The 17,019-nt window shown below is 40.2% G+C and overlaps 1 protein-coding gene across 16 annotated transcripts in view; it reads left to right on the top strand.

The window, feature by feature from the left end:
* ALPK2 (alpha kinase 2) overlaps positions 1-17,019 on the top strand; it is an 88,991-nt gene that overhangs the window by 41,430 nt on the left and 30,542 nt on the right. For 6 of the 16 annotated variants that reach the window (XR_013942741.1, XR_013942742.1, XR_013942743.1 and 3 more), the window contains 2 exons: positions 51-447; positions 5,326-5,438. The exons of 1 other annotated variant lie outside the window; for it this stretch is intronic. Coding sequence is in view for 2 of the 15 variants with exons in the window: in XM_080571891.1 (XP_080428017.1) it covers positions 51-285 (235 nt within the window). In the remaining 13 variants the exon portion in view is untranslated. 9 more of the 16 variants (XR_013942750.1, XR_013942751.1, XR_013942748.1 and 6 more) reach the window with 6 other exon arrangements.

Genomic DNA, 17,019 nt, shown 5'->3' with positions numbered 1-17,019 from the left:
AATTAATCTTGAAATCCCATTTGGCTTTGTTTTTTTCTTTGTTGCTACAGATACAAAGGTTTTAAAGGCAACTGCTCGATTTCCTTCATTGAGCAGTTCAGAGCCCTCCACCAGTGCAATAAGTACTGTGAGATGCTGGGGCTGAAATCTCTTCGATCCACTCATCAAAAACAGAGGAAACCAACATCCACGAAAAGCAAAACTCTACCAAACTCACCGACTATTAAGAAAACAGTGCCCAAGAAAGCAAGAGAACCTAGAGACTTCATATCTTCGGAGCATTAAGTAGCACTGTCCCATCTTGTGAAAACTTCTCTTGAGGATATGTAATAGTGATAGGCACCAAGGCTCTGATGGGAGGATAATGTTGGTCTTTTACTAATGACGTTATTTTGAAGTCATCCTGATGCTGATGCCAGCAACAAAAAAAGGAGCTGATTCTATGGCGTAGGTACCTGAGATTTAAAAATAGGGCAAGGTTTTGAAGATAAATTAAGCCATCTGCCTGGATTGTCTTACAACCCTTCTATGTATCGGTATCTGTATGCTTTGAGTCATGGCCTCGGAGTGCACCGTGGGTTGCTGGAGAACATCTTCCCTTCCGTGTGTCTGTGCCTGTGAGACTGTGGGTTCAGCTGCAGTGTAAACATCAAAATATTTAAGATGCCACTTAGTAAAAGTTTTGCACAGTATTGTTGTTCAGGCTGCTCTGGAAAAGTTGTTTTCTCTCCCAGATCTTTGCATGTTGTAGTACTGCTGTATTTCTATTCTGATAATATTTTTCTCTACCTATATGTCTTTCAATACAAGACAGTCATTCACGATTGGACATTTGTGCCTTCTGTCCCACATAAAGATAGCTAGGATCTTTAAGTTTCTCACAAAGTGATGTCATCAACTTAAAAACGGACAATGTGTGATTCTCCGTAGAACTCCTTGCTTCCCAGAAAAGCTTCTTTGACTGTACAGCTAACCCTGTGGCACAGTCCTTTTGCACTTGCACCAATCCTATCGTAAGATAGAGGTCTGAAGTCTGCATGTTGCCAAACAGCTAGCATCTGGAATAAGCCATTACAGATGGAGATTATTTCAATAACTTGAAACATTTTCAACTCAAATAAGTACAAGGGCTTTTATGTGAGAGTTGTTTCTGAAGGAACATGAAAGGTACCTTTGGCCAGCATGTGACTATTAAGGAGTCACGATATATCCAGAATGTCTGGACAGGGCCAGAACTGGAAAAAGATACTGTGCTCCGTTATATGGAAGTGTAGCTTATGTGGAGATTTGCAGTCAAAGGAGGGAACTATGCATGGACTGCAGCAGGTTTAGTGGGCATCGTCAGTTGAAAACCCAACCTGCAGTGCCTACACTTACAATACAAACAGTACAAACACCAAACGTTGTCACACTTCTTATCCCTGTGTGACTACCAAATAACAGTGGTGCTGGGAACCCATTACCTGTATGGAAGCCCGGAGTGCAAGAGTCCCATCAGTGCTGAGGAAGATAAGTGTTTTCAAAATAGTTCTACTTTGCATTGATAAGCAGTGGGTGCCAAATAAGAAAGAAACTGGTGGGGAGTAGTTGACACTAGGAGAAGAAACTTACCTGGCTACTGTTTAGATGTAAACATTTAGACTTGTCATCCTGTGCTCCCTTTACAATTAATGAAGGTCTTGTCAATACAATTTAGAGCAACGTACAGGCCACATGAAAAACAAACACCTAAAATAGGTGTAAAATGTGAGAATAGGTGTAAAATGTGTAAAAAAGTGCCTATTCCTCTCCATTCAGAGTAAAGGAAGCAGAGACTGTCAGACAAACATCTGCATTTTAAACTTCCAGTGTTACATGGGATGGAGTTCTTCAGGGCTGTTATGAAACATTTGAGTTTCTATTCATTTTCTGTTAACTTAGGTGGAGGAGACCAGCTACAAAACAGCACTGCAGAAGTTTGAGTGGTATTGTAGTAAAATGTGAAACAAAATGTGTGGAAGACTATTTGAAAGATGAGTTTTTACATAGAAAATGCAAAAGAAAGGTGGAAACTTAGGAGAGAGTGACTGAAGTCTGGGACAAAACACTGAGAATAAAACCTTGGCAAAACAATTTCATTGCACTGAGGAAGGGGATTCATTCATTTCAAAAGAAAAGTGAATGACAACGCTGTGCTGCTGTAGAGAATCCGAAGTATCACGAGGAACTGGAGGTAGAAGAGGGTACAGAGCAGAAGTTCTGAAGGAGTTACCAAGCACAGCAGGCAGAAGGGGAGGTGGCTCAGATGAGGCAGATGGTCTTATTGGCACCGGCTGTCCTGTGGGGAAGAGATGTTCCCAGGGAAGTCCCATTGCTCTGGCTTCTCTGTTGGTCAGACCAGGACCCAGCCTGGGTTTACCCACCTCTCTCTCTCAGCTGGAAGGACGTCGGTGCCTATGAGGGAATGAGACAGTGTATGGCCAGAGTGCACCTAGCAATGAGGATAGCAGCAAGCCACTTTCCACTGCCATCTGACAGCAATCAGTGCATCACTTATTTGTGTCTGGAATTCTGCACTGTGATCCTGATTGCTTCTTGCAGTTCTAGCTAGCTCTGGTAGGGAAGAGAAGCTGCTAGGGATGGGGCATACCAGGAGCCCTGCTGTGTTCCAGCTGGAACCACTGGGTCAGCCAGGGGCATGCATGTCAGTGCCAGGCAGTTAGCAGGAAGCTGGAGACACCCAGCCTGGGGGACCACGCTTTTAGGCCAACTCTTTCACTGGGTAGCCTACATAGGGTAAACCCTTCCCCTTCTGTCATGGTGGGAGAGGTTCTGAGCAAGAGCTTTGCTCCAGACAACTTTCCATCAATGAGGAGTACCAAAGTGGGATAGAGGGTCTTCCACAAGGCTTTCCAGTTCTTCTGTATCCATACATGTCAATAGCGTGCTGGACAGTGTAACCCATCCAGTTTAGGAGGCTGCTTGCATATCAGAGCCAGGGAACACTGTAAGAACCCTGCATAAAACCATGAGAGGCCTGACCTAGCTGTGGAGCTTGAATTCCCCCATGCCCTCCTGTAAATGGAAAAGGCTCACTCAAGGATTATTGCCTGATCCAGATGCTGTGTGTGCACATGCGCATGCGTGTGTTTGCAGGCCACCCTTACGTTACCTGAAGTACCCTTTTCTGTCTTTCATGTAGGAGCTGAAAAGTAGTTCCCTAGCTTTCTAAAGTAGCCAGCTCATGCTTGTTCATCTTTGGGAAGGAAGTTTGCTCCCCTTTCCCCTCTGAAGTGTTCTGCTTCCTGATATTCCTGGTATCTAAGAGAAAGTAAGAGAAACCATTGAGAAACCAACCTCCCATTGCAACCTCAGAGAATTAGTTTTGTTGATATTTTATGCCTGCCTAAAAACATCACCATGCTTCATTTACCTGGTGTGTTCACTACTGATGAGACCCCTTCACTCTTGTGAGACCCCACCTGGAGCACTGTGGACAGCTCTGGGGGCCCAGCAAAAGAAGGACATGGACATACTAGAGTGAGTCCAGAGGAGGCCACAAAGATAATCAAGGGGCTGGAGCACCTCTCCTACAAAGACAGGCTGAGGGAGCTGGGGGTGTTAAGCCTGGAGAAGAGAAGGCTCCAGGAAGACCTCATTGCAACCTTTCAGTGCCTAAAGGACACCTGCAAGAAAGCTGGGGAGGGACTCTGTCAGGGAGTGCCATGATAGCACAAGGAGTAATGGTTTTCAACTACAAAAGGGTGGATTTAGATTAGATATTCGGAAGAAATTCTTTACTCTGAGGGTGGGGAGGCACTGGAGCAGGTTGCACCATCCCTGAAAGCATTTAAGGCCAGGTTGGATGGGGCTTTGAGCAGCCTGTGGCAAGGGGTGTGGAATTAGATCCTTATGGTCCCTTCTGGCCCAAACCATTCTATAGGAAAACCTAGAAATACACTGTTTTAGAGCACTCTTTTTTTTTTTTTTTTGTAATAGAACAAAAGCTTCAGTTATAATAATGCACATGATCCTGTTAAAATTCAGTCATTGCCCTTGAGTTCAGCTACATGTGCAATTACAGTGAAATAATTATACATTAATAGCTACCAAAAGTAGAAAATGCTTAAATGATTATCTCAGTTTAAAGCCATCTCGACAAGTTTTAAAACCTTGCTCTGTCATAGTACTCGCAGATCATTGCTCTTCAGCATATCCAGAGGAAGTAGAGTTGAGTCTTTGCCTTTTATTTGTTTCCTTGCTGCCCTGTCCTGTTTCACACTTGCTCAGCTGTCTGTTGTTCAGCCCACCTGTGTCTGGTTTGTCTGACAGGTGGGAAGTGTGTAGCAGCAATACCTTGTATTTGCGGGTCCCTCAAAAACATCCCCAGTTCCTGACTGACACTTCTGGGTCACAACATGAAGAGTTTAAAATTTAGATAGTCTGATAGTGATACTGAGAGAACTCCAGTGTGCACATTGGAAACAGATGGGAAATAGTGATTAACAGACCAGTTGTCTGGCTGTCTCTAAATTTTCACATCAGATTTTTGAAAAGAAAAGGGAAAAAAAAGACTTTAAAAAGACTTTATTAATATTTGCTGTCCTTTTTAGACTGATAATTAGGCACTCTATTCACTTTAGTCTTGCTGTTACAGAACATACATATATATCTGGTACCAGGGAGTAGCTGAAAATGCTATTTGAAAAAGAATGAAAGCTGAGTGCATGTGATCTCAACTTTGTACAAAGGTCTGGGCCATGAAACCGGACTGGGAGGACAAGGTTTGGTCCTATTAATGTCAGTTGACTTCAGTGGCACAGGAAAGGTTGACCTTGTAGAACTATGGTTTTACCTTGGTGTACCTGTGTTACTAATATGCATCAGCTGGCTGTCTGCAAAATGACAAGCAGAGAAGTCATAGCTGGCAGTAGGGTAAACAGCATTCGCATTGGGCTCTAGATTTAATGGCCCATTGAGATGAACGGGAGAAAGAGCTATCTGTTTTACAGACAGTGTTTTAATCTGAGCCAAATTCTGGTTTTTGTCTTTTACATAATGAAACCAAAGCACTGTCTGTAAGCAAATCAAATGAATTTGTATTCCAGTCCCAGCAGATATATCAGCAAGGCAGAAACTAGAACCTGTTTTTTAAGGAGCATTTACAGATTAATTCTTGTTCTTAGCAGTTGTGTTATTATTTTAATTGGTATTCCTAAGCACATACAGAATAGATAAATTGCATTGTATCCTAATAGCAATTTTAAAATGTTATGCTCTTCATAGGGCTGTACTGTAGTTTAGACTGAAATGCTAATGCTTTGTGGTTTAACTTCTGTTATACAGACTAACAATGATAAAACACTCAAGAATGGAGGGCCAACAAAGCTTCTACAGGATGTTCCTTCTTCAGAAATAATTCATCACATGAATGTCATAGAGATACTGAGTTTTTAGAGGTATGTGTCCCTATAAATAAACTGATAATTTTACCCGTTCTTTCCCGGTTTTAAGCACATTAAAAAATAGCTAAGCTGCAGAGGAAACATTTTCAAGAACACCAAAGGGATTTCAGAGTATAGGTCCACATCTGCAAAATATTAAGCATGTAATTAGATCTTTTTTTCCAAAAAGTATATGGTATACTTAGAGCCTTATTGCTCAGTTGAAGTTGTCTGCCTCGTTCCCTTTTGAAATTGAGCCTTGAGACTTTTGAAAATTTTCCCTGAGTGGTCAGAAGTGCTCAAAGGTGACAATGACTGAATTAGAGTACCTCAGTCCCGAATGGATTCAGGAAGGCAGCTGAGTTTGGGCTTTTGAAAACCAGTGCAGAGCTGCTGGAATCAGCTGCAGATCATGGTGCCAGCTTTAGATCTTAAATAGCAATCCTACCCACAAGGACAAAGTTGTTGGGTATAGAAAACAGTCAGCCTGGTCCTGAAATATGGGGAGGTATGTCTGGAGTCTTTTCTGTAAGACTGGAGATTTGAGAAACTTTTAACCAAAATGACGGTAACATTTTTTAATCTGTGCAGGAAGATAGGTCCTTGCCATAAAAGTTACATTATTCTTCATTCCAAGTTTCAAAATTAAAAAAGTCAGACTGCTAAGTTTCAGGATTTGAATCTATGAATAGCTAGTCTTGGATGAATAAATCATTGCAGCACTTTGCTAAGTAATCCCAGCCCTTATGCACACACTAGCTTTACAGATTGCTTGGCCTTAGGCCTCCACAATTTTTGAAGGCAGTAGATTCATTTCAAATGCTGTGCCTCTAATGTTTATCCACTTGAAGTAGATGCAAAATAGAGGACACAATTAGAAAAAAGTATGTTTCCCAGTCGATTCCTTATAAACCAAATAGTAAGAGAAAATCACATGCAATTCTTACTGGGGGAACTTTTCAAAATAACTCCTGCAGCTTAACCTCATGTAACCTAACAGTGAACTGCAGAAATACATCTTTGTTATATCTTCATTTCTTTTTTTTTTCTTTCTTTCCTCTTAAGGAAACTTCAGTATATCTAATACTTGTGTGGGTGTTGTAAGGGTCATGTCGCTCTATAATAAAAGCCTCAATAAATAACTTTTTATTTTTGAGTTTTGAGAGCACAGTAGTAATAATAAGGAGAGAGGATTAATCTGTGCTGCTGTCTCCTGGCACAGAGCACTAGGGGAAGGTAGGAACTGTTTGCACACATGGATGTTTGACCAAATATTTTAAATGGATTTCCATAGTAATATTACAAGTGGAACCTAGAGAGCCTGTACTACCATTCCACCACTGAAGTATCAGCAGTGGTGATAGATGTTTTGCATCTCTAAAAGAATGAATGATGTGGAATAAGCTGTGGTGACACTGCAAATTGTAGAACTAGTCCAAAATGAAACACCTAATCTCCTGCTCTTTCTGTTGATATAATACGGATATTGTGCTCAGACAAGCAGCACATATGTTCACTGAGTAGGAAGAGAGAAAGAGCGTAAGATGTTCTTCAAATAAGAAAAATTGCTGTACCAGTAATCAGGGGAAGGGCAAGCAATACTGGTACAAGCTTCCTAGGCAGCAGGCATAATGAGGGAGGGGAAGGATTTTCCTCTTTTTTCTTTGATTTAATAAGTCTTGGACAGCAGAATGCTGGCTTTGGGAGCCTTTCTGTTGCTGCTGGATTCTGGCTACGTTGATGGACGACTGAAGTGGCTTGTTTTGCAACAGTGGCAGAACAATGTCCCTTGTTAGTTTTAATGCTTATTGGTCTTATAGATGCCTTGTGCATCTAAATTTGTGCCAAAAAAAAAAAAATCCCCAAAAGTTAGCGATGCTATTGCATGTGCCAGCAAGAAAGTGATCAAATCTATGAATGTGGAAATGAAAACAGTTAAGTCTTTTCTTCCACCAAAGTGGACTTCAGCAGCAGTCTAGTGTTCAAGACGGGCCACCATGACCTGTTGTTAGGGGCATTCAGTAGACAAGCTTCAGGATTCAACGGCTTCAGGATTCAACAAGACTTTCCAACCAAGTGAAGCTTTCCCTTCCATGCCTGTCCATGAGAGCCAAAGGGTGCAAGCATGTCATATCAGCTCTTGAAGCCAGCTCTTTCCTGATGTGGCCAGTTTTACAGAAACAGGAGATGCTCCTTTTTAAATCTTCCACCTGTCTTTCCACTTTCAAATAACTCAGAAAAATATGTTTTTCTTTTAGATACTAGCAGGACTGGGTATGCATTTTTTTGCTATAGCTACCAAATAACACAGTTCCTACTAGGGGCTACTGCAAGCCCCTGAAGCAATTTTTTTCTGGGCCTTTGTAATGTTATCCAGCTGACTAATCAGCATAAGCACATGGCTGCTCAGGGCACTGAACCAGCTGAGGAAAGTGCATGGTGGATGGGTTCCAGGTGCAGATCCATTTTTGCTCATGGATTTGCATGTGAATGCAGCTGTGCTGCCTCCAGGGGTAAGTGATAACTGAAATCAGTACAGCTGTACTACTGAGCTAAACCTTACACAGCAGAACAGGATTTGTGCAGTGTCACAGCTTGTGCTGCTGCACCGTGGTCCCAGAACCTGTGGCACTGCTGGGTGTGACACTACAAAAGTGGTTTTGAAGGAATTACCTCGGCTCTGGCATAGCTGATGCTGGACCAGGGTTAACAATATCTTTGTATTCATTGGGTGTCTACATGGTGTTCTCACTTGTGTTCTTGGCCTTACCTCTCAGCTTGAGCTGTCCCTCAATAAAGGTAATAAAGTCTCCTTCGTATGGTACTGACCTAGCTTGGGTCTGAACCCTCACCTTCCTTTTCTACCTTTGAAGCACCTTGCTCCTCATGCTTCATGTCTTCTGCGCTTCTCTTTCCACCATCTCACTCCCACTTCTCCTTCATATTCTCTATCATTGACTTTGCTCCTTCCCCTTCCTTGTCACTGTGCCTGATGTTTATTTTGGATTGGAAAGGGGAAGAAGAGCAACTCATCATAAATGGCTGTCAGCCCATCTGGGATGATCTGTGTTTCTGGAATGCAGGATCTGGGGAACTGCAAGCTGAAACGACATTGGTAAGATCCAGAAGGCTAAAGGTGACAATGTCTGCACTGTGTTTGTCTCTAGCCTTGTCACTCTGTAGTACCTGTACCATCAGGACTGTTCCAGAACAGAAGAGCTGTCCGTGCAGTCATTCCTGCATCTGGCTAATAATAAAGTATACTCCATGCACACAGGTGTGGGCCATCCCTGGTTTAAACTTCTCATTTTTGCCTAGTGTGTAACCACTTTGAAGCTACTAAACAACAGGCTTTGTACCTAGCCATGTATTTTTTACTGCCTCAGAAACCCAGTCTTGAAGACAGGACTGATCTGCTGACAAGATCACCCTAATTAAATTAGGCTACAAAGGAATTTTTTTACACATTTTTATACGTTCTGGAGTATATATTTTTATTTAAAAAAGTAAATATTAACATCCTTGAAATACCTAGAAATGTACTGAACAAAACACTAAATAATACTCTGTATGGAAGAGCTCAGGAGATACTGTCCATCTCTTAGTTCCTATGATTTAAATCACAAGAAACTTGACTTTTAAATTACCCTTGTTTCTTCATTTTTATCCTACAATCTTCCTTCTCCCTGTAGGCAGTAAGCTTTATATTCTTCCTTATGCAAGAGTGTTCCTGCACTGGTTAGTCCGGAGGCCACAGGATTACTCTCCATTCAGATATCTTTTATTGCTCTATCAGGTACCTGCAGGTTTCCAGAACAGATGGAAACAAAAGAAAAGGGAGAATACAAAGAGCAGTTAGGATATATATAAGGGGTAGGAAAACTGCTCTTTGTTCCTCTGTGAAGACCAGAGGTTGTTATTATCGTTTGAGGTGCTGAGAATTCTTTTTACAAAAATCTGGACTAGAACTGAATTTTACTATACAATATTGTAGTTATTCTGATAGTTTTCAGCAGTATGCATATGCTACTGACTGTTGCACAGCAATAACTCATGGAAGAAAACGAGGTTTAGAGAATAAAATTAACTTACTGAGCATGTTCTGTTGGGAAAAACTGTAATGAAATTGGTTGCAAATGGAAACACTGTATAATATATGAAGGATAAATATATCTTCCAACAGCACTCTACACATCACTGAAATACAGCCATAGGAAGCTTCCTATTCATTATGTATGCCTGGTTATTTAACAATCAAAATTTGGAACATGATGATGAACCATGAACATGCTGAATTACAGTTACCACTCTCTTTGCAAATCAGAAAACAATATTCTGTGAGCCTAAATCTTGGATTATTCAATGGAATTTAGGCCCCCTGTTACATTGTTTGTTCCTGGCTTTCATTAATCCCTTTGAAAGTTCCCACAGTCGATTCTTACTCTTCACAATAGTTTTCAGGAGAACTTCTATGAGGAGATTGTGTCCCTTCCCAAAAGAGCAGGTTCAGAACAGAAAATGGTGGACTTGAGCATAGTGCTGAAATTGTACATGCAGTTGTGATATGGAAGGGAACAAAGCTGCAAGCATTTGAAACATGAATAAATGTTGTTTCCAGTTAGATGTAATAGCTTTTTATCAAATTTTTGAAAGGTGTTCTGTTTGAAAAGTGTTACAAGCATCTCGGCCAATTAATGTTTGAAACCTGTATGTTTTAATTGGGTGCCAAAATAAGAGCCAGGGTTTGACTACATCAGGTAATTGGCTTCAGTACTCTATTGTCATGGTCAATCCAACAGGAAAATGAAAATCCCAAGCCAGCCTTGTTTTTCAGAGGTAGAGTAATTACAGCTGCATCGACTGCAATGAAATCCACTTTCCCAACACTGGTGTTATGATTCCTTCAGAATTCTATGATTCTGTGATTCAGATGATTCTTGTGCGCTTTACAGTGCAAATCTGGAAATGCACATAGAGTTACGTATTTCCCATGTATTATTGTGGGTTTACTTGTAAAAGGAGTCATCCTGGCAAGTAGAAAGCTTATTTATTCCACAGCACAGTAGAATGTATTGCTACAGTTCATATACTTTTCTGAATTGATGTCCGATCTACCAGTAGCTATTTAGTGTGATAATGGCGTTTGATAGATTGGACACAAACACCATTGTCACACTCCACAGCTCTCCTAGTAGATAGTTAGTTCATGGAAGAAGTAATATGCACACATGCAGACTTCAGCATGGAGACTTCAAAGATCTGCAAAACACAGAGAAAAGACCATCAGTATGCATACCTAATGTGTGGCACATCAGGGTTCTCACCAAGGAAGCGGGAGATAGGATTCAGCATTTTTGTCTCAGCTAGCTGTGGACATCTGAAAGCTAAGTAGCTTTGAATGTGCCTTTATAGGCAAAGGAAATGGACAGGCACTTTTAGAAAGTCAGCAGCGCTGTCCTAAGAGACAAATTTATGGAGAGAGTGATGAAGCATTCTCTGCAAGGACTTTCACCTTTCTCTTATTGATGGAGATAACTCAGAATAAGTGCCTGACTTCTATAGATATATGTTAGATCACAGTCATGATGCTAAAGACTATATTTGTTTTCCATATACTTTATGATAGCGTTTTAGAACCAGCTTACTTAGACAGCAAGTTGGTCTTCTCCTCCAACTGTTTCATTCAGTGCAAGTTCTTCTGTGACACTTCACATCCAACAGTGAATTAAGCGGTGTAACTAAGGTACACGATTATTGTTTCTTCTTCACGGTTGTGTTTGTTGTTTGACAAGACAGAGTACATTTCTGTGTTTAACCTGCAAGTCTAGTAACTTTTCTGCACATCCTCAGTAAGTATTAAAAAAAAAAAAAAGAAAACAAAACTGTAAAAGATTCTATTTGTGAGGAGTGGTCTATGAGCATTCAAAAAGTTACTGAGTATCACCTTATGCACAGTGATTTCTTAAACCATGGGTATTCAGTTGGATGTTATGATCACATCTGAATACTGCAAAGCAGCAGAGAAAATAGAGAAGAAGGAACCCAGAGAAGGGAGGACATTAGAATTAGAAACCAGAGCTTAGGTATCCTGTGCAGATAGAAGGTAGCTTTGTGAAAATGCAAGCCAGCTAGTGAACGTTCGTTAATAGCAATAACAAAATAAATTACTAATTGATAACAGTAATGAAGCCTACTAACTTAAAGAAAAAGGAGAACTACAGAGTGTAAGTCCTGTATTCCTCTAGAATTGTATTAAAAAAAAATCTTTCAGGGAGAGCAGAGTACATTAAATATTAATTTTCAGTTTTTCAAGAATTTGGTAAGATTTCATATGTGCTTAGTTCAGCAGTGGTTTCTTGTGGCTACAGAAAGCTTGAACTTTCTAACTCAGAAAAGAATGCTGTATGGACTGGTTAGAAGCACCCTTCTGACATGTTCCTGAGAGGGGAAGGAGTTGTCTTTTTGTGCTGGGAGAAGAGAACAGAACATATTAGTATAATGCTTTTAAAACATCCATCTAATTTTTTATGCTTAATTAAATGCATTCACATTTTTATGTATTTTATGTATTTGGGAGTATTTGCTGCCCATATATAAGAAAGCTACACCTTCTTATAGTCTTCTGGATCTGATAGCATTTTATCAATAGAAAATGTTAAGCATCATTCAATAGGTAGACTTCTCAGATCCTCAGAACTCCTCCCATGGGTTTAGCCTTTCTGTCAATCTCATTTTTTTTAATCTGTCCTAATTCACTCCCCTGATGATGTGTCATTCTCACACAGTAACAGCCTTAGCACCTCTGCTTTATTCCCAGTCTGCTGTCAGCAGTCCCATCGTACATTCCAGCTGAGAAACAAAAGGGAGAGGCATAAATCTCTATCATCAGCTGTTTGTAAAATATAAATGTTTGACAGAACTGAGGCATATCAGCTGAGTGTGGTACAGCTGTGGAGGGAAATCACAGTTCTGTACTTGTTCAGACCAAGTGGTCATTACTTTAAGTATCAGCTTTAAGGAGAGGCATTCCCTAGCTTGAATCAGGGCGTGCTGCAATTTGTGAGAAGCAGAGGTCTGTGTGCCCCAAAATAAGAGACTGTGTATGGGCAACTGCCACTAGGTCAGCTGAAGCACTGGAGGTAGAGGGAGTAGGACATGGCTCTCTGCAGGAAAAGCTCCAGCACAGAAATCTGCTCTCCAGGTGACACACAGATTGAGGGCTACTGCAGAAACAGCAGCCCTGGCTTGAGAAGGTGGAATGAACTGCAACAGAAAATGTTTAAGGATAAGGGCCTAGGGCTTCCAAATATTGATTTTTATACGTAGATCATCAGGTAGGGAAATCCAGCTCACTGTAGTCCACAGCAATCTAAAGTTACAGTGTCAGCAGAGGGGAGACACTAACTCACAAACTAGCTGACTGCCTACATATATTGAATAAAACTGAACCACCAGAATACTTTGCACAGTGTAACAAAAGTACTTTTTGCAATCCCTACCTTTTGGTGCAAGTTTATCTCTTTTATGGAAACTTTTTTGTAAATGTCATGTAGTTCAACTTGTATTGATCAGTTGGTGCAGACTCATTGGAGCTCTGAACCAGTAAAACTACTGATTTACAAGTACATGTAATCAAACCTCAGAGTAAGTGTGACTTGGCAGCCTGAGCTGAGTTCTGAGTGGCCCTTGGCTGGTAAATAGCAGAGAAATGACCTGTCACTAGCTGCTTACCATGTCAGATTGTTTTGTGTTTTGAACATGATATTACAAATGCTCTGTCATTCCCACCTTTGTCAAAGAAGCAAGCCTATAAATGCTTGGGCAGGGCTGAAACTTTTCCAAATGCTTTATATCTTTGACTGACTTTGTGTTTTGAGTCTGCATGTGCTGTGTGGAAATGCATACGCAGAGTGGTTGGGCAGATTTGCAGATCCACAGACAGGTCAGGCCACTGTGAAATCACAGCTATGAAGGAGTCACCTCCAAAAGAAGGAAAGGGTATGCAGCACATCCTGTGCATCAAAATGGCAGTGAGTTTTTTGAATTAATGACAGGACACACAGTCACATCCAGAACACATTATGTCTAGTCAGGATGTGGCTTGCTGAGGTCCAGAGACTATTTTTAATAAATGTGTCTATGCTTTAGCTGGTGATAATTAGAAATCAATGCCAAATAGACACAAGTACTATACATTGCTTTATAACTCATCATGATATTAGTGGTTTCCCCCTTTACCTTTCCCCATACACATTTTACTTAGCATTATATCTGCATGAGAGAAGAAAGGTTAACCAAGATCCTACTCTAAGTTCGCTAAGGTAAAGTTGGACGGTCACTGGCATATACAGTGTCAAGAGCTGCAGCAGGGCACTGGCAGATGTGCCTTTATGCTTTCTTGTGAAATGTTTATGTCAGTAGATAGCCAGACAATTACAAGCAGGCAGTTTTATAGTTCCACAACTACATGGAAGCTGCCAGCAATTCAACAGGAGTATTTCCATGAACAAAAGGTAATGAAAGAAAGAAATGGCCACCAGCTTTTAGTACTGCAACTCAAAACAACAGATTAGTACAGGGAGGAAACAGAAAATAATCAGCACAGAAAAAGAAAAATCTACTTTTTGCTTTTCTTCTACTAATTGTTCATATAAAGAATATTACTAGAATGTTCCAGTTGAGAAGATCATGGTGAAGAACAAAAGAATTTTTCGAGAAGTATCTGAATATGGATCACAAAAATTGTCCTTTTTATATATTCAGACTTGGAAGCATTCCTGTAACCCTGGTGAAGCCTAGGCATGCTTACAACCAACTTTATTTTTTCCTAAAGCTACCTAATCTCTTTAATAGGAAGTGCAGGCTGAGATCACTATGTACAAGACATTAAATCCTGTTAAGTTACACAAGCCACGGGCATTTGCAGACATTTTGATATGCCGAAGTGCTTATTATTCAAAACTCATTTATGCTATTTAATTTTTGTTAGTACATGTTAGCATTTCCTTTTCTTTATGTGAAGCAAGCACAGGAAAGCACTTACCATCTCACACGACTAGCAAATGATCCCATGGTGTGTCGTTAGGATGTGTCAGAACTGAAATTCTGTTGTATGACATTTTGATGACTATCACTGTATTCGGACCGTTGGAGATCTTGGTTTTCTTTTACGAGTCACAGCAGTGGTCAGCTGTTGAAAGCCTCTGTTTCCAGTGGTCACCTTTGCCTTGCCCTTTATGGGATCCTGAGGTTTTAAAGTAAACAATTCATTCTCTTTCTGATAAGACATATTAAAATATTGATCTGGGGGTGGGAGATGGCCCTCACTGCACAGAGCCAGAGTCACCTTCAGTCAAACAGATTGAAGAACAGGGGAAAAAAATCCTTGACAGCTCCATTTTCTCTCCCTTCAGAGATGACATATGTGGGTAGGGAAAAATACATTTTTTTTTTCAGCTGCCTATTCTGCTTAACCCCAAGATGAAGTGTTTACTAGGTTTTCATATTAATGGCTTACTTGTAGCAAGAGTGAATTCATCAGTTCTTTAGATCACAGCTCTAATCTTAACATTCACTGCTGGACCTTACCAATCTATTTATTTATTTATTTTGATTTACTGCCTTTTTGTGCAGGAATTTTCGTAACTCTGCAAGAGTCCATTACATTTTTAATTAGTGTCATTTTCCAACTCACCTATGAGATTGGGGAAAAGTCTGACTTCAGTTAAGCCTATCTGAACACTAATGGCAAAAATGCTGCCTAATCATAGTGTAGTTCCAGTCTCAGATACACTAATAACATAATAATGGCAGCAGACATGAATAAAAGAGAAAGGTGCGTAACTGTGCTTTTTGTGCAATAAAGGAGCTATATTTAGAGCAGTCATATCACTGCATTTATAGTGCAGTAATAGGGTTTTTTTTGCCTTTTGAAAAACTGCAGAATCATTATTAGGGATATAATGACACATTTTTCTAAACATAGTTGTAAAAGCAACGTCACTGTGCCATTTCCAGTTTTGTTAAAGATTTTAATTAACACAAAGCACAAATGATTAATGCTAACAGGTGCCATTTAGTAGGGAAGTGGAGAATGAAATGAGACAGGAAAGGAAAAAGGCACATGCCTGAGTGTTGGCTTTAATACTCTGTGCTGTATGATAGAGTATTGAAGAAAGTTACTGAAATTAAGAATTTTGTAAGAACACAATCCTAGTCACTTACTTGTAGGTTAAAAGCACCTGTAGTCTGTGCTGCTTAACTTCAGGTGTTCTATGAGAAAGGAAAACCATGGCTACCTGCCAAGCTCAGCTGGCTGTGCAGCTACTTGCATGCACTGATATCATCTCATTTTTTATCCTTAAAAAGACATGAACTTGAAGTCCCTGTGATTAGAGCTTTTTGATGGTGCTCTCAGCCTTTGTGTTACCTTCTGCCTTTGGCCTGTTCAGGAAACGTGGTGATGCAGGGACTGCTTTTCATTTGGTGCTGATAGTGCTTGTTTTCAGTGAGAAGTGTCTCAGCTGGGACATGTACGTACACACAGCATAAAGAAGATGGAATTAATAGTAGAAGCAGCAGCATTAGTAGTAGGTCATAGTCTGCTTATAGTACTAGAACAAGTCTAGGGAAAAAACTTACTGAAAAATTACCTGTACAATTATACCAGAGTTCTGGGCGCAAACAACACGTGCTGTTCTGAAAATATGGAGGTACATCTACAGCAGGTATCTGGCAATAAACTTATTAATAAAAAGAGGACAAAGCATCTCAAAAATAAAAAAAATCATCCTGATCTTCAAAAATAATGGAGAAAAACTAAAATGCGCTACGTTTCTGTGCACAAAAGAAACACCACTTACTCAGTGTTTTGGGGGATATGTTTCTGAATAAAAGCTCTTTTCTTCAAAATGGCAATCTGCAGTTGTAAATGAAATACATGTGAAGCCACAGGTGAGAGTCTGAAACAGCATTGCAACATTCATTACTGTTGCAGACTGGTTTTGGTCCAATTCTGTGAAATTAAATGCCAAATTATTTGGAAATTCTGGAAAAAAAAGAAAAAAAAAGAACTGGTTTGTTTAAATGTCAGTACAGGTGACACAAGGACAAATAATGCAATACCCACTGCACATTCATCCAAGAGGCAAATTCTTCTCTTGAAAAAACGTACGTATGACCCCAAGCAAAATTATCTAACTTTGAAGTTCTAACTAACTTTGAAGTTGGCACTGCTCAGAGCAGAGGAGTGCTCCCTGTGACCTCCAAAGGTCCTTTCCAACCTAAAGAATTCTGTGATTGTCTGACTCCATTTTATGTGCACTGCTCCTGTTAACTAAGGTGTACAAACACTGAAATTTGGCCCATGGAAGAGTTCTTTCCTATCATTTTTCTTATATGTAACATGGAGGATATAAAGTGTGAAATAGATATCTGAGGAATGAAGCATTTTCTGTGTGGAAAGAATGAACGAACAACTGCAAAATTGTGGGAATGATAATTTACCACAGAAGTAAAAACAGGACTTTCCATTCTGGGAAGTTTTTCACAATGGGATGAAGGAGATGGGCAACTGGACCCTCAGTTGAGATTCTGG

This window comes from Anser brachyrhynchus (genome assembly GCF_964034855.1).
Source record: "Anser brachyrhynchus genome assembly, chromosome: W".
Lineage (NCBI taxonomy): Eukaryota > Metazoa > Chordata > Aves > Anseriformes > Anatidae > Anser > Anser brachyrhynchus.
This window is presented reverse-complemented; position numbering and strand designations above follow the sequence as displayed.